The sequence below is a fragment of the Rutidosis leptorrhynchoides genome, chromosome 8 (assembly GCF_046630445.1).
Source record: "Rutidosis leptorrhynchoides isolate AG116_Rl617_1_P2 chromosome 8, CSIRO_AGI_Rlap_v1, whole genome shotgun sequence".
NCBI lineage: Eukaryota > Viridiplantae > Streptophyta > Magnoliopsida > Asterales > Asteraceae > Rutidosis > Rutidosis leptorrhynchoides.
The window spans coordinates 273,095,989-273,114,452 of record NC_092340.1 but is presented as its reverse complement, the minus strand read 5'-3'; the positions used below and the strand labels follow the sequence as shown (position 1 = coordinate 273,114,452).

Here is an 18,464-nt window from a genome sequence, read left to right as displayed (position 1 = left end):
CACAAACTAAATTGACAATTATTCAAACCGCCCTCAATTTGTGGCAATAAGTTATGCACAAGATTCAACTAACATGAACCCACAATAACACAATCAAGAACAAGCCCTCCAATCACACAAATTTTGCAAGAATAACAAATTGAATAACAATTAAGTCAACAAAACTTGAATCTTGATATATACAGATACAGATCATATTTACAAATGGATCCAAAAAGCTGTCTAGTATTATATATATCTCACGAGTACGATCTAACAATGCCAAAATTGCTAAAAGATTTGGTCTTGAAAAGGCCACGAAAAAGAAACCTATTAGGAGACTGTTGAGAACTTTGACTTAACTCGCACGGGTTGCCTTTGACTTTTAATATTGTTTGACCAATTTCTTTCCTGATAGAGTCAATAATCTTGGGGTCAACAGGATACCCTGAAGCATCGCGAACATAGAATGTGTTCATCGCTTTTCCAGCCCGTGTTGCCACCTCAGCTCTTGTGACAGTAAGGCTATTTTCGCGGAAAATACGAGTAACATCAGATAATAAACCAACTCTGTCTGCTGTGCATAGCTCCAGCTTCAATCCCTAAATAAAAACAAAAATAATAAATATAATGAATTTTCTTGTGCGTTATATGCTAACTTTTTATGCAATAATGTTGACCTTATTGTAAGATCAAGTTTAAGTCATTAAAGAATCAAGTTTCACACAAGAACAAGAAGACACAAAATAACATAAGTAGACAAAATTAAGCATTTTATTGATTACTTAGGACCACAACGAAGTAAGAATTTTAGGTTACGATGCAAGAACCGTTGAAAATATTTTCTTTAATCGCTCACGTCCAACCAAGAGTTATTAAAAATGGACTGTACTGTTTTTTGTGTGTCTAAAACAAATAGTAGTACAAAAACAGAATTATAGCCAATCAACATAAAACAAACAATTTAGGATCTTATATTGTCTCCTTCGATGTATGTATACACTACATACCAACACCAATAACGACGACAAAAAAAAAAAGAATAGGACTAACGTAACGCGATCTGAATTTTGAGAGTGAAATAAGTTCTTTTTATAACTTATCAAAAATGATAAGAACTACAATATCTCTTTGTAACTTCTTACTAGTAAACTACATAACATGTTAGTGTTTACAAAATTCGACTAATCAAAGTTAGACTACACAAAGATATTTAAAAAGTTGTTAAATTTCTGTTAGAGTTTACCTCTGAAACTCTTCTTTCAATGGCAGCTTCAAGGCATTGAATCACTCTTTGTCTCTCTGCATCCGAATTAACAGGGAAACCATCGATATGTCTGATACAATATTCCTATAAAATAAAACAAACCCTTTATAATCTTAAAACAGATAATAAAAAAATAAAATAAAAAGATTTAATCTTTATAAACCTGATAAGCTTCTGGCCCTTCAGCATCAACATTACCATGAAACACCACATACTCCATATCCGTTAACGTGCAAATTATATCAAACAGAAGTTTCGGCCTATCTTTACACCTTATTGTTACAACCGAATAATCTTTATCGTACCAATTAACCACCTTTACATCAGGCCTTTGATTCTCACTACAACCCTCATTTAATCTCTCATAATCCCTATCAGCAAACATCATTTGATGCAATCGTCTTTCGGTGTGCGTAACACCGTGCGACACAACTGTCTTAGCTTCATTAGCTTTGTTGCTACATTTAAGTACATTGCAAAGCATTTTCTTTATTATAGAAAGCTTATTTGGGTCCATAATAGCTAACCCCGTTTCCTCATCGGTTACTTGCATTACAGATGCAGCCCTTGTGTTGTGGGTCCATACCTCGGCGTTTAATACGTTACACTTTAAGTGTGTGAGAACTGCACATAGTTCAGATAGTAGTCCGGGTCTGTCACTACCGATTAATTCGATTACTGTATGGTCCGTTGATGATGTCACCCCGATTGAATCGGATGACGTCGTAAAGCTATTTTCCGACCCAAGAGCCTAAATACAAAATCAAGAAATAATATCAGTAACGTATATAAAAATAAGGATTTTTCTAACGACATCACTTATGGATGTCGTTAACACGCCAGAAATTGTTGTACAGAGCGGTTAATTATTATTTTGGGTGTTCTCCAAAAAAAAAAGAAAAATATTATTTTGGGGTGACGGTTATTCAGATATACAATAATTTTAAGCATGTTAACGACAACCCAAAGGCTGCTGTTAGGGAACTAATAAACTTTAATGTGTCTTAAACCATATTATAAAAGTTCAAAGTTTAAACCTTTTGAATGTAATCAAAAACTTCATCATCACAGATTTTGTTCCCTTCTTGATCAGTGACATTAAAAACTATCAAAGAAACAAGAAAATCATCAAGATTTAACATAAACTAGACATGGGTACAATTAATTATATTAAAAACAAAATTATACCATCCATAAACCACCCTCCATCAGAACTAATGTAAGCTTTCGTTACGATGAAATTAAGATCAGTAAGAACTTGTACAACTTCCAAAAGTATACCATGTTTGTTAGCACTATCCACCTGTTTATACAAATTAAAGATTATATAGCCATTTAATTAAAAAAAATATATGTAACAGATTATTAAACTAAATAATTACTTGAATAATAGTTGCATTTTTCAACGATTCGTTATCGATTACAACTCGGGGCGGATTCATTCGTCGAATAAACTTCTCATATTCATCCTCCATGTTACAAGAATAACTCATACTACAATTCTCTGAGACAATTCAACAAACAGATTAATGGCAGCCACAAACCACAAATATAGAAATACATATATCTATATTTATAGTTATAGACATAGATACAATGAGATAAGATTACCTATCACAAAAAACTAAAAAAGGAAGGTGTTTGTATATAAAAGGAAGAAAGATATCAAGAAGGCCAATAGAGAAGCTTCAATCTACCAAAAAATAGTGGGGTTTTTCTGTGGGCGCCATTAAAGATACATAAATAAACAGAATCACAGAATTCACACACATACATTAAACTATTTCAAATTTCAAGAATAACGAAATTTTAAAAAAGAAAAATAGCAGATACACAAAATAAAAAAAGAAAACATACCCGTTATGAATTTAGATATGTATTAAGAAGGGTCACTGAAAAGTTAGGAACTTTGTATATAAACAGAGCAAAAAATGGTGTATTTTTACTCGTACATAAAGGTGTAAAATTGGTATGAAGTGTGTGTTTATTTCGTTTATTTTCTATCAAAGGTTTTAAAGTGAAGGTTGGTTTTTTAAAGTTCAGAAGGTTGGTACTTAAACAGGGGAGTTTCTAAAAATGGTGGTGGGTCGGGTACATGTTAGATGGATCGTGTGCATGTTAGGTGAATGGATAAGGGTCTGACTAACATACGCTTACGGTGAAATGATATGTTTTTCACCTAAGCACGTGGTGGGGAGATGCCTGTAATATCTCCTACGGAGTATGTTTTTGGAGAGAGAAAGAAAGATCTTATGAAAATGACTTGCAAGGAAATAAAATTAATTAAAATAAAAATAAATATTTATACCGTATCTATCTATTCCTCACATAAAGCATGAGGACCCCATCCAATGTGTCAGACTCACATTCTTTCAATTTACAGCACGACACGTGTCCACTCTATCTGATTTTCTTTATATTTTTTTTTAAAATTACCAAATAAAAAAAAACTATTCTCCTCTAATCCCTATTAGGTTTCGTTGATTCACCTCTCCATCACACAGATCCGCTTTTATGTTCGTCCGGCGAACAAAACTAACAACAACTCTTCGTACAAACACCTTTAAATCTGAATTCATCATAAAATTACCTACAGATACATATGTTTTTCACTGTGCTTTTTTTAAAACCGATTGTTAAATCCCAGACAGATTTCAATTTTAGGGCTTCTGCTAACTAAATCGCGTGAGGCGATTCATCCTAAAAAACGATTTTCGGACCATCAATCCAGATTCATTATTCGTATTCATCTTGATGGTGTTAATTCGTATTCATCAAATCCTCTCTGGAGTCTTGCTATTGCCCTAATTGGTTCTTCATCTCTAAAGGTATCTCATTTTGTGATTTTTTTTACTATTTCAGTATAAGTTTTGTACATCAATTGTAATTGCCCTGTTACAACCTATCTGTATCACTGATGTTTCTATAGCCAGAATTTATAACATATGATTGTATATAAGCATAAGGACAATTAGTAAACATAATTGAGTTATGATGTTCCAACTCGCTATGATATTAAACTATGTTTATGACCTTATGATGATTTTGAAAATGTCTGATATATGTTGAATTTATATATACGCAACATCAGCGTATCTTCTTTAGCTTTGTTGTTCTTGCTTTATCTAAAACAGTACTCTTTATTGCTTAAAATTTGTAGTTTTTAGAAACCTCTAGATGTGGCATTTTTCTTATTTAAAATCAGTGTTTTTAGATTTGGAAGTTTAGTTTTTTGTGTTATTTATATATGATTCAAGAAAACATTATCTGATGAACTATTATATATTGCTCTCTAACCGTTCGATTAAATGCTTCAACTGAAAAAAAGATTTAAAAGTTCTTCGATGAGCCAACTGTACATATGAACGGGTCATTGTACGGAACATGAATTTACACCTGAACCATTTGTTTATGTTCAAGGTAAATTTTGCATCTTTTGTTTGAAGTGTGTTCGAATATTAGTGTGTGTATTTTCAGTGTTATAAATGCTTGCTAAAATTTTACTGTTATTAAATATGTAGGATTATGGCTGGAAGCCGAGTTCTCTATATAGTTATACTATATGAAACCTTAAACATACGACAAAATGGCTATTTAATTTAATCATAACCAATTTTAATTACTGTAACTATTGTATCACTCAAGCCAAATGGATACTGATTTTTTTTTTTTTTTTTAGTTTTTCAGGTATCAAAGTTGCAGGATGACATTCAAGCACTCGATCGACTTAGTAAATAAAAATAATAAAAAAACCTGCACTTTTGGATCGATAATGTTTTAGTATAGTAGGAAAAAAAAAATCCTGGTCAAAATGTGTGCGGGGGCGTCATCTGATATGAGAGGCATCCGCAAAAAGCCTTAGTTTTGAGTCTGTAATTCAATTGTGACATCCATAAAAAGAAAACCCAGGTTAAGTTATATCGTCATTATCATTTTAACTTTTCGTTGCTCTTTTTACCTAAAGTTGTTAAAGCCTTAGCTCATGTGTTCTTTACGCTTCATTTGCCACAATTACTAACTTAGTGTCTTTGAGCTTTCAGACCCATGTATCTGAGTATGCCATTGGTTTGTGGTTGAGTATGTGATCAAGATTGAAATTTAAGCTTTTGTTTTCGATGGTAAAGTCAACTTCAATTGGGGCCATTATGTTTATTTACGGGTACCTCTATCACTACACTAAAAGTTAATTAATTCTCATGATTTTCAAACTGTTATTTCGGTTGTACTGACGAACAATAATTTATTGTCAGAATATGCAAAGCTTTTATCGACATTGATACGGGAAGTACATTCCATGATGCATATCACTTGTGGAACAAAAGCATCAATGGTTGATGATGTTCAGAAGAAAAACCAGGCGCTCATGAAACAGAATGAGAATTGTCAGGTTTGACTATTTGCAGTATTTTTTTTAATGGATCTGATTATTAGATTCGTATCAGTTAGAAATTACCACTTTCTGAAAATAATAAATCAGAAATATTGTGTTCACAATTTAATTGATCCATTAATGTATTTGATGTAGGTACACCTAAACTGACCCGTTTTATCATACACAAAGAAGGTAATAATCTGATTTCAAAAATGGCAGTTTGGCACGTGTCCGGTAAACTGTATCTATGGTACTATGTTATTCTGGTAACTCAAAACACTTCATGGCTTAAATATTTTTTATATAGTGAGGTTTTTAATTATGATTTAAAAAGTCTTCAGATATTATGTGATTTCAGGACCTAATTTAGTGGTGCAAGTTGACTTAATAGTCCATAAATTGATTGTTGTATTACGCACCAAAGCTTCTTGATTTGAAATATTTGACCCAGTATCTACTATATATTATTTGGTACATTCGATCCGTCAATAACGGGGTATGATAGGGCTGCTTGCATAACAAGTCAAATTAAAATGGGTCATTTTATACATGGGTGATTTTGGGATCTTTTAAATTTTGAAAAATTTTGTAACCTTTTTGAATGTTATAATGATAGGTAATGTGAAATTGTACATATAGATTTGCATGATTCTTTAACTAAGGTTAGTGAATTGTTTAAGCAAATTGATATTATTTGAGGTTGATGGCTGATGGGCTATTTTCAAACTAATTGATAGGTTGGACATATGAGGTAGATGGCTGATGGTTTTCTTTTTCTCAAGAGGAGTTTTGGAGAAGATATAACCGTCGAATGCAAGAGTATGAAGAAGAAATGCAGAGAGTGGTGCGTTTCTATTTACATTCTCTTTTTTGGTTTAAATATATTCAGGGTCATTTGTATGTGCAGTATGAAAATTAGTATTTGATCTTAAATAATCATATTTAAAGGATAGGAGGTAAGAGATAATGTATGAATGAAAATCTAATACAATGTGAAAGTGTTCTGCTAATGCTGATTATTTAAAAAATGGAAGACTTTTTTGACTCGGAGTTAAATAAACTTAATTAGGTTAGTCTTGATTCTAATACACAAATTATGGAATTTGCAATTTTCATTTAGTGTAAGGTATTGGTGTGTCAAAATTCGTTCAGGCTGAAACGGGTCAAAAATGCTTTGGGGTTAAAATGGTTTAAAAGCAGTTTTGGGTTCAATGGGTCATAATTAGTTAATGTTGAAACGGGTCAAAATTAGTTCAGGTCGGTACGGGTCAGTTTTATTTCAGCTCATAACGGTTCAAAATTAGTTCATGTTGAAATGGGTCAAAATTAGATCATGTCGAGACGGGTCAAAATTAGTATAGGTTAAAACGGGTCATGGAGTAGGGCGAGGATATGGACTATTTCGGTTTGGATCAGAGTGTTAAAGGCTACAATTTTCGAATTTGGTTTCATCATTATTCTTTTGCAAAGCCTGCTATATATGGTCAATTTTTTATGCATACTGATGGGTTGACTTGTGCTGACATATTCACTTTTAAAAGTCAACCGGCCAACTTTTTGGGGGCTTCTCATTCTTTTTTTCTTTTGGTAATGTGGCTAATGGACTTGGTTGATGATATAGGATGTGTAAGTATTAAAAATTTTGATGGTGGTACAAATGGCGGTTGAAACAGGAAAATTCAAGGACAAAGTCAAACCTATCTGTTACATATGGTTTTCATCAGTTCAGAAAAGAAAATTGCTTAAAGTATGGAACAAACTGGATATTCACCTACAATTTCGATGAACGCGCTTTCTACCTATATTGATGTTTAGGAAAATCATACAAAAATGTTATTGCATTTGCTTTGTTGAATAACAATGTTTGGTATCAATATCTACTATGATGTTTTACTATAAATGTTCTTTAGATAGTATCATCACTACCTAATGTATTAATACTTAAAGATATTAGAGCCAACTGTGCAACGCACGGGCTCTTAAAGTCTAGTATATACATAAAAATGGTACACATGTGATACGGTATTGCTTATCTCCAATGTTGTAAATCTCCTTATTTCTTTGTGATATCTCGTTTTTGAAAGGTAACCGAGATGAGACGTCCATCTCCAGAGATATCTCGGTCAACGGGGTCAAAATCATTATTTTCCGGATTTTCTCGCTCATTTTTCATATTTTCTCGCAAAATCTAGTCATTTATCTTATTTTGTCACTCATTTCTCGAATTTTCATGTAAAATCTGGTAGAAATGTATATAAATACGTATATTTATTTATATATATATATTTATATTAAAAAAACTAAAAAGTCAACGTAAGTCAACGTCCGAGATCTTCCCGAGATGAAGAGATCTTTTAAAAAATGTACAAACGAGATCATCCCCCGAGAAATTCGAGTTCTCTAACCTTGCTTATATGTAGTATATGTAGTGACCCGAACTTTTCCATGTATATATATATTAATTGAGATTGATATTTACATGATTAAATGGTTCCAACATGTTAAGCAATCAAACTTGTTAAGACTTGATTAATTGAAATATGTTTCATATAGACAATTGACCACCCAAGTTGACCGGTGATTCACGAACGTTAAAACTTGTAAAAACTATATGATGACATATATATGGATATATATATAGTTAACATGATACTATGATAAGTAAACATATCATTAAGTATATTAACAATGAACTACATATGTAAAAACAAGACTACTAACTTAATGATTTTTAAACGAGACATATATGTAATGATTATCGTTGTAAAGACATTTAATGTATATATATTGAAATGTCCCGTTCTTATTGATTAAAAACGTTCCATATTAATTGATTTCGTTACGAGGTTTTGACCTCTATATGAGACGTTTTTCAAAGATTGCATTCATTTTAAAACAAACCATAACCTTTATTTCATCAATAAAGGTTTAAAAAGCTTTACGTAGATTATCAAATAATGATAATCTAAAATATCCTGTTTACACACGACCATTACATAATGGTTTACAATACAAATATGTTACAACAAAATAAGTTTCTTGAATGCAGTTTTTACACAATATCATACAAGCATGGACTCCAAATCTCGTCCTTATTTAAGTATGCTACAACGGAAGCTCTTAGTATTCACCTGAGAATAAACATGCTTTAAACGTCAACAAAAATGTTGGTGAGTTATAGGTTTAACCTATATATATCAAATCGTAACAATAGACCACAAGATTTCATATTTCAATACACATCCCATACATAGAGATAAAAATCATTCATATGGTGAACACCTGGTAATTGACATTAACAAGATGCATATATAAGAATATCCCCATCATTCCGGGACACCCTTCGGATATGATATAAATTTCGAAGTACTAAAGCATCCGGTACTTTGGATGGGGTTTGTTAGGCCCAATAGATCTATCTTTAGGATTCGCGTCAATTAGGGTGTCTGTTCTCTAATTCTTAGATTACCAGACTTAATAAAAAGGGGCATATTCGATTTCGATAATTCAACCATAGAATGTAGTTTCACGTACTTGTGTCTATTTTGTAAATTATTTATAAAACCTGCATGTATTCTCATCCCAAAAATATTAGATTTTAAAAGTGGGACTATAACTCACTTTCACAGATTTTTACTTCGTCGGGAAGTAAGACTTGGCCACTGGTTGATTCACGAACCTATAACAATATATACATATATATCAAAGTATGTTCAAAATATATTTACAACACTTTTAATATATTGTGATGTTTTAAGTTTATTAAGTCAGCTGTCCTCGTTAGTAACCAACAACTAGTTGTCCACAGTTAGATGTACAGAAATAAATCGATAAATATTATCTTGAATCAATCCACGACCCAGTGTATACGTATCTCAGTATTGATCACAACTCAAACTATATATATTTTGGAATCAACCTCAACCCTGTATAGCTAACTCCAACATTCACATATAGAGTGTCTATGGTTGTTCCGAAATATATATAGATGTGTCGACATGATAGGTCGAAACATTGTATACGTGTCTATGGTATCTCAAGATTACATAATATACAATACAAGTTGATTAAGTTATGGTTGGAATAGATTTGTTACCAAATTTTCACGTAGCTAAAATGAGAAAAATTATCCAATCTTGTTTTACCCATAACTTCTTCATTTTAAATCCGTTTTGAATGAATCAAATTGATATGGTTTCATATTGAACTCTATTTTATGAATCTAAACAGAAAAAGTATAGGTTTATAGTCAGAAAAATAAGTTACAAGTCGTTTTTGTAAAGGTAGTCATTTCAGTCGAAATAACGACGTCTAGATGACCATTTTAGAAAACATACTTCCACTTTGAGTTTAACCATAATTTTTGGATATAGTTTCATGTTCATAATAACAATCATTTTCTCAGAATAACAACTTTTAAATCAAAGTTTATCATAGTTTTTAATTAACTAACCCAAAACAGCCCGCGGTGTTACTACGACGGCGTAAATCCAGTTTTACGGTGTTTTTCGTGTTTCCAGGTTTTAAATCATTAAGTTAGCATATCAAATAGATATAAAACATGTGTTTAGTTGATTTTAAAAGTCAAGTTAGAAGGATTAACTTTTGTTTGCGAACAAGTTTAGAATTAACTAAACTATGTTCTAGTGATTACAAGTTTAAACCTTCGAATAAGATAGCTTTATATGTATGAATCGAATGATGTTATGAACATCATTACTACCTTAAGTTCCTTGAATAAACCTACTGGAAAATATAAAAGTGGATCTAGCTTCAACGGATCCTTGGATGGATCGAAGTTCTTGAAGCAGAATCATGACACGAAAACAAGTTCAAGTAAGATCATCACTTGAAATAAGATTGTTATAGTTGTAGAAATTGAACCAAAGTTTGAATATGATTATTACCTTGTATTAGAATGATAACCTACTGTAAGAAACAAAGATTTCTTGAGGTTGGATGATCACCTTACAAGATTGGAAGTGAGCTAGCAAACTTGAAAGTATTCTTGATTTTATGTAACTAGAACTTGTAGAATATATGAAGAACACTTAGAACTTGAAGATAGAACTTGAGAGAGATCAATTAGATGAAGAAAATTGAAGAATGAAAGTGTTTGTAGGTGTTTTTAGTCGTTGGTGTATGGATTAAATATAAAGGATATGTAATTTTGTTTTCATGTAAATAAGTCATGAATGATTACTCATATTTTTGTAATTTTATGAGATATTTCATGCTAGTTGCCAAATGATGGTTCCCACATGTGTTAGGTGACTCACATGGGCTGCTAAGAGCTGATCATTGGAGTGTATATACCAATAGTACATACATCTAAAAGCTGTGTATTGTACGAGTACGAATACGGGTGCATACGAGTAGAATTGTTGATGAAACTGAACGAGGATGTAATTGTAAGCATTTTTGTTAAGTAGAAGTATTTTGATAAGTGTATTGAAGTCTTTCAAAAGTGTATAAATACATATTAAAACACTACATGTATATACATTTTAACTGAGTCGTTAAGTCATCGTTAGTCGTTACATGTAAGTGTTGTTTTGAAACCTTTAGGTTAACGATCTTGTTAAATGTTGTTAACCCAATGTTTATAATATAAAATGAGATTTTAAATTATTATATTATCATGATATTATCATGTATGAATATCTCTTAATATGATATATATACATTAAATGTCTTTACAACGATAATCGTTACATATATGTCTCGTTTAAAAATCATTAAGTTAGTAGTCTTGTTTTTACATATGTAGTTCATTGTTAATATACTTAATGATATGTTTACTTATCATAGTATCATGTTAACTATATATATATATCCATATATATGTCATCATATAGTTTTTACAAGTTTTAACGTTCGTGAATCACCGGTCAACTTGGGTGGTCAATTGTCTATATGAAACATATTTCAATTAATCAAGTCTTAACAAATTTGATTGCTTAACATGTTGGAAACATTTAATAATGTAAATATCAATCTCAATTAATATATATAAACATGGAAAAGTTCGGGTCACTACATATATCATATTAAGAGATATTCACACATGATAATATCATGATAATATAATAATTTAAAATCTCATTTGATATTATAAACATTGGGTTAACAACATTTAACAAGATCGTTAACCTAAAGGTTTCAAAACAACACTTACATGTAACGACTAACGATGACATAACGACTCAGTTAAAATGTATATACATGTAGTGTTTTAATATGTATTTATACACTTTTGAAAGACTTCAATACACTTATCAAAATACTTCTACTTAACAAAAATTCTTACAATTACATCCTCGTTCAGTTTCATCAACAATTCTACTCGTATGCACCCGTATTCGTACTCGTACAATACACAGCTTTTAGATGTATGTACTATTGGTATATACACTCCAATTATCAGCTCTTAGCAGCCCATGTGAGGCACCTAACACATGTGGGAAAAATCATTTGGCAACTAGCATGAAATATCTCATAAAATTACAAAAATATGAGTAATCATTCATGACTTATTTACATGAAAACAAAATTACATATCCTTTATATCTAATCCATACACCAACGACCAAAAACACCTACAAACACTTTCATTCTTCAATTTTCTTCATCTAATTGATCTCTCTCAAGTTCTATCTTCAAGTTCTAAGTGTTCTTCATAAATTCTACAAGTTCTAGTTACATAAAATCAAGAATACTTTCAAGTTTGCTAGCTCACTTCCAATCTTGTAAGGTGATCATCCAACCTCAAGAAATCTTTGTTTCTTACAGTAGGTTATCATTCTAATACAAGGTAATAATCATATTCAAACTTTGGTTCAATTTCTATAACTATAACAATCTTATTTCAAGTGATGATCTTACTTGAACTTGTTTTCGTGTCATGATTCTGCTTCAAGAACTTCGAGCCATTCAAGGATCCATTGAAGCTAGATCCATTTTTCTATTTTCCAGTAGGTTTATCCAAGGAACTTAAGGTAGTAATGATGTTCATAACATCATTTGATTCATACATATAAAGCTATCTTATTCGAAGGTTTAAACTTGTAATCACTAGAATATAGTTTAGTTAATTCTAAACTTGTTCGCAAACAAAAGTTAATCCTTCTAACTTGACTTTTAAAATCAACTAAACACATGTTCTATATCTATATGATATGCTAACTTAATGATTTAAAACCTGGAAACACGAAAAACACCGTAAAACCGGATTTACGTCGTCGTAGTAACACCGCGGGCTGTTTTGGGTTAGTTAATTAAAAACTATGATAAACTTTGATTTAAAAGTTGTTATTCTGAGAAAATGATTTTTATTATGAACATGAAACTATATCCAAAAATTATGGTTAAACTCAAAGTGGAAGTAAAATGGTCATCTAGACGTCGTTCTTTCGACTGAAATGACTACCTTTACAAAAACGACTTGTAACTTATTTTTCCGACTATAAACCTATACTTTTTCTGTTTAGATTCATAAAATAGAGTTCAATATGAAACCATAGCAATTTGATTCACTCAAAACGGATTTAAAATGAAGAAGTTATGGGTAAAACAAGATTGGATAATTTTTCTCATTTTAGCTACGTGAAAATTGGTAACAAATATATTCCAACCATAACTTAATTAACTTGTATTGTATATTATGTAATCTTGAGATACCATAGACACGTATACAATGTTTCGACCTATCATGTTGACACATCTATATATATTTCGGAACAACCATAGACACTATATGTGAATGTTGGAGTTAGCTATACAGGGTTGAGGTTGATTCCAAAATATATATAGTTTGAGTTGTGATCAATACTGAGATACGTATACACTGGGTCGTGGATTGATTTAAGATAATATTTATCGATTTATTTCTGTACATCTAACTGTGGACAACTAGTTGTAGGTTACTAACGAGGACAGCTGACTTAATAAACTTAAAACATCAAAATATATTAAAAGTGTTGTAAATATATTTTGAACATACTTTGATATATATGTATATATTGTTATAGGTTCGTGAATCAACCAGTGGCCAAGTCTTACTTCTCGACGAAGTAAAAATCTGTGAAAGTGAGTTATAGTCCCACTTTTAAAATCTAATATTTTTGGGATGAGAATACATGCAGGTTTTATAAATGATTTACAAAATAGACACAAGTACGTGAAACTACATTCTATGGTTAATTATCGAAATCGAATATGCCCCTTTTTATTAAGTCTGGTAATCTAAGAATTAGGGAACAGACACCCTAATTGATGTGAATCCTAAAGATAAATCTATTGGGCCTAACAAACCCCATCCAAAGTACCGGATGCTTTAGTACTTCGAAATTTATATCATATCCGAAGGGTGTCCCGGAATGATGGGGATATTCTTATATATGCATCTTGTTAATGTCGGTTACCAGGTGTTCACCATATGAATGATTTTTATCTCTATGTATGAGATGTGTATTGAAATATGAAATCTTGTGGTCTATTATTATGATTTGATATATATAGGTTAAACCTATAACTCACCAACATTTTTATTGACGTTTTAAGCATGTTTATTCTCAGGTGATTATTAAGAGCTTCCGCTGTTGCATACTTAAATAAGGACGAGATTTGGAGTCCATGCTTGTATGATATTGTGTAAATACTGCATTCAAGAAACTTATTTTGTTGTAACATATTTGTATTGTAAACCATTATGTAATGGTCGTGTGTAAACAGGATATTTTAGATTATCATTATTTGATAATCTACGTAAAGCTTTTTAAACCTTTATTGATGAAATAAAGGTTATGGTTTGTTTTAAAATGAATGCAGTCTTTGAAAAACGTCTCATATAGAGGTCAAAAGCTCGCAATGAAATCAATTAATATGGAACGTTTTTAATCAATAAGAACGGGACATTTCAGTTGGTATCCGAGCGTTGGTCTTAGAGAACCAGAATTTTGCATTAGTGTGTCTTATCGAGTTTGTTAGGATGCATTAGTGAGTCTGGACTTCGACCGTGTTTACTTGAAAAATGATTGCTTAACAAATTTTGTTGAAAACTATATATTTTTAACATGTGAATATTATGTGATATATTAATCTCTTAACGCGTTTGATATTATGTGATAGATGTCTACCTCTAGAACAAGTCCCATTGACTCACCTAATAATAATGAAGAGTCAAATGTAAATTGGAATGATTCGTGGACTGATTCACAAGTTCCCGAAGAGGAACCGGAAGAAGAGTCGGAACCGGAAGAAGAATCGGAACCGGATGAAGAAATAGAACCGGTGGGGGAAATAATAAAACGGTTAAGTAAAAGAAAATCCTCAACCAACCGACCAAGGTTAATTATGGTCAATGGTGTTTCCGCCAAGGAAGCAAAATATTGGGAGGATTACCAATTCTCCGATGAATCGGATTCCGACGAGAAATCCGATGATGTTATAGAAATTACCCCAACTGAATTTAAAAAGGCAAAAGAAAATAATAAGGGAAAGGGCATAAAAGTAGAGAAATCTAATTCCAACCCCGATGAACTTTATATGTATCGTCAACCCCCGAAGTCCTTAAGTTGTAACAATGACCCGGGAACCTCTAAACCACCAGGTTTTTCTAAACCAATGCGGAAAACGACGGCTCGTATTAGGGGAACATCATATATCCCTAGAAACTTGGCAAAACGAACCAAAACTGAAGAAGAAGAAACAAACGAGTCGGAATAAGATAGTTGTATTCGTGTGGTGTAATATATGTAATGTAGTGTGCTTATGCTTTATGATATATGTAAAAATTGCTTGTATTAATAAGTATTTTTTTTATGAATCTAACTCTTGTCTATTTTATAGTATAAAAACACAAAATGGATAGACAAACCAATATTTTAAGAGACCTACCCGGAGACATGATTGATGAAATCTTGTCTAGAGTAGGTCAGAATTCTTCGGCACAACTATTTAAGGCGAGATCAGTTTGTAAGACATTCGAAGAACGTTCCAAGAATGCCTTGGTTTATAAAAGGCTTTCGTTTGAAAGATGGGGGATATCACATTGGGAAATCCATAAGTTACGATGTGTTTACTTTGACGCATATATTGCGGGGAACCCAAATGCTATTTTACGCAATGGGTTAAGAAATTATTTTGACTCAATATATCCGAATATTGGACTTCGTGATTTAGAAAAAGCGGCTAACGTGCAACATAAAGAAGCATGTTATGCTTACGGATTAGTAATGTTCGCTTCTCACCAAAGTGAGAACAAGAACATCGGGCTACAACTATTAAACAAAACGTTCCCACAAGTGACGGAGTCGGTAATTGGGGTAAGAAATGAGGTTTTTAGATTGTTACGGGACTGTTGGACATTACGTAACCCTCGTCCCTTTGACGACGTTACAACACGCTGTCTTATCAACGGCCATAACGGTTATGTTCCACAAGACCAAGGATGGGAAGTAATCCTAGTAAAACCAGAATGCATGACTTGTTTCTGGACGTATGAATAACGTGTCTTTATTGCCTTTGCTGAATGACTTGTGTACTAGCTAGAATTATCTTCACAACCATCTTGTATCAAATTTATTGTGTGCTATATTTCATGCTATATGTAAAATAAGCGGTATTGTAAGTTTGTAAAATATTGTGTAAAAGTTTGAATGCGAAATATTATTATAATCAGTTTTTCATATAGAATTGTAGTAGTTGAATTGTATATTAGCTACTAAGTATGAACTTAACGGGTAGGTACTACCCGAATTTAAACTTATAAAACGCTAATATGAAGAAAAAGCTTTTATAAATAAGTTCATATTATGCTACGAAATACTATTAACTACTCTTAATATTCTGTATGATTAACTTGTTCCATTTGACTATTTTGAAGGAAATGGCACCGACTACTCGACACACCGTGAATATGAATGAAGAGGAATTCCGTACTTTTCTAGCTTCAAACATAGCCGTAGTACAGGTTGCGCTACATACCAACAATAACCTTGGATCTAGCAGTACAGGAAATCGTGTAGGATGCACCTACAAAGAATTCAGTGCCTGCAAACCTTTGGAATTTGATGGAACCGAAGGACCGATCGGATTGAAACGGTGGACCGAGAAGGTCGAATCGGTGTTTGCCATAAGTAAGTGTACTGAAGAGGACAAAGTGAAGTACGCTACACATACCTTCACAGGTTCTGCGTTAACATGGTGGAATACCTATCTAGAGCAAGTGGGACAAGACAATGCGTACGCATTACCGTGGTCAGCATTCAAGCACTTGATGAACGAGAAGTACCGTCCCAGAACCGAGGTCAATAAGCTCAAGACAGAACTTAGAGGGTTACGAACCTAAGGATTTGATATTACCACGTACGAAAGACAATTCACAGAATTGTGCCTATTGTGTCCGGGAGCATTCGAAGATGAGGAAGAGAAGATCGACGCGTTTGTGAAAGGATTACCGGAAAGAATCCAAGAAGATATAAGTTTACACGAGCCCGCCTCCATACAACAGGCATGTAGAATGGCTCACAAACTAGTGAACCAGATTGAAGAAAGAATTAAAGAACAGACTGCTGAAGAGGCCAATGTGAAGCAAGTCAAAAGAAAGTGGGAGGAAAACTGTGATAAGAATCACCAATACAACAACAACAGCAATTACAACAATAATCGCAACAATTATCCCAACAATCGCAACATCAATCGCAACTACAACAAACGGCCCAACAACAACAACAACAACAACAACAACAACAACAACAACAACAACAACAGCAACTACAACAATCATCCCAACAACAATAATAACCGCAACAACAACAACAATCAGAAGCAGCTATGCCAAAGGTGTGAAAAGTATCACTCGGGGTTCTGCACCAAATTTGGCAACAAGTGTAAAAGAAATGGTCATAGCGCGGCCAAGTGTGAGGTCTACGGACCAGGGGTTAATAGAATGAAAGGAATAAATGGTGTCGGAACGAGTAATGGCGGAGCAAGTAGTGTCGGAGCAAGTTATGCCAATGTAGTTTGTTATAAATGTGGAAAACCGGGCCACATTATTAGAAATTGCCCGAACCAGGAGAACACGAATGGACAAGGCAGCGGAAGAGTTTTCAATATTAATGCGGCAGAGGCACAGGAAGACCCGGAGCTTGTTACGGGTACGTTTCTTATTGACAATAAATCTGCTTACGTTTTATTTGATTCGGGTGCGGATAGAAGCTATATGAGTAGAGATTTTTGTGCTAAATTAAGTTGTCCATTGACGCCTTTGGATAGTAAATTTTTACTCGAATTAGCAAATGGTAAATTAATTTCAGCAGATAATATATGTCGGAATCGAGAAATTAAACTGGTTAGCGAAACATTTAAGATTGATTTGATACCAGTAGAGTTAGGGAGTTTTGATGTGATAATCGGTATGGACTGGTTGAAAGAAGTGAAAGCAGAGATCGTTTGTTACAAAAATGCAATTCGCATTATACGAGAAAAAGGAAAACCCTTAATGGTGTACGGAGAAAAGGGCAACACGAAGCTACATCTTATTAGTAATTTGAAGGCACAAAAACTAATAAGAAAAGGTTGCTATGCTGTTCTAGCACACGTCGAGAAAGTACACACTGAAGAAAAGAGCATCAATGATGTTCCCATTGCAAAAGAATTTCCCGATGTATTTTCGAAAGAATTACCGGGATTACCCCCACATCGATCCGTTGAATTTCAAATAGATCTTGTACCAGGAGCTGCACCAATAGCTCGTGCTCCTTACAGACTCGCACCCAGCGAGATGAAAGAACTGCAAAGCCAATTACAAGAACTTTTAGACCGTGGTTTCATTCGACCAAGCAC

General features: G+C 32.8%; 1 protein-coding gene and 1 long non-coding RNA gene across 7 annotated transcripts; one reads left to right on the top strand and one right to left on the bottom strand.

Annotated features, from left to right (window-relative positions):
• Positions 1-213: 213 nt before the first annotated feature.
• Positions 214-2,751, bottom strand: LOC139861544 (ACT domain-containing protein ACR4-like). The gene is made up of 6 exons (XM_071849977.1): positions 2,629-2,751; positions 2,435-2,549; positions 2,284-2,351; positions 1,410-1,997; positions 1,226-1,330; positions 214-581 (listed from the first exon to the last, which is right to left on the bottom strand). Exons 1-6 carry the CDS (start codon positions 2,737-2,739, stop codon positions 240-242), a joined length of 1,329 nt encoding a protein of 442 aa, XP_071706078.1. The 5' UTR covers positions 2,740-2,751; the 3' UTR covers positions 214-239.
• Positions 2,752-3,720: 969 nt separating this feature from the next.
• LOC139861728 (uncharacterized) lies at positions 3,721-7,543 on the top strand. 6 transcript variants are annotated; one of them, XR_011763930.1, is made up of 7 exons: positions 3,721-4,074; positions 4,926-5,155; positions 5,287-5,405; positions 5,497-5,633; positions 5,772-6,089; positions 6,235-6,462; positions 7,240-7,543. It is a non-coding gene; the product is annotated as an uncharacterized lncRNA (long non-coding RNA). The 6 variants fall into 6 exon arrangements; XR_011763929.1 differs by having other exon boundaries at positions 5,772-6,280; positions 6,356-6,462; positions 7,292-7,543; XR_011763928.1 differs by having other exon boundaries at positions 5,772-6,280; positions 6,356-6,462.
• The last annotated feature ends 10,921 nt before the right edge of the window (positions 7,544-18,464 follow it).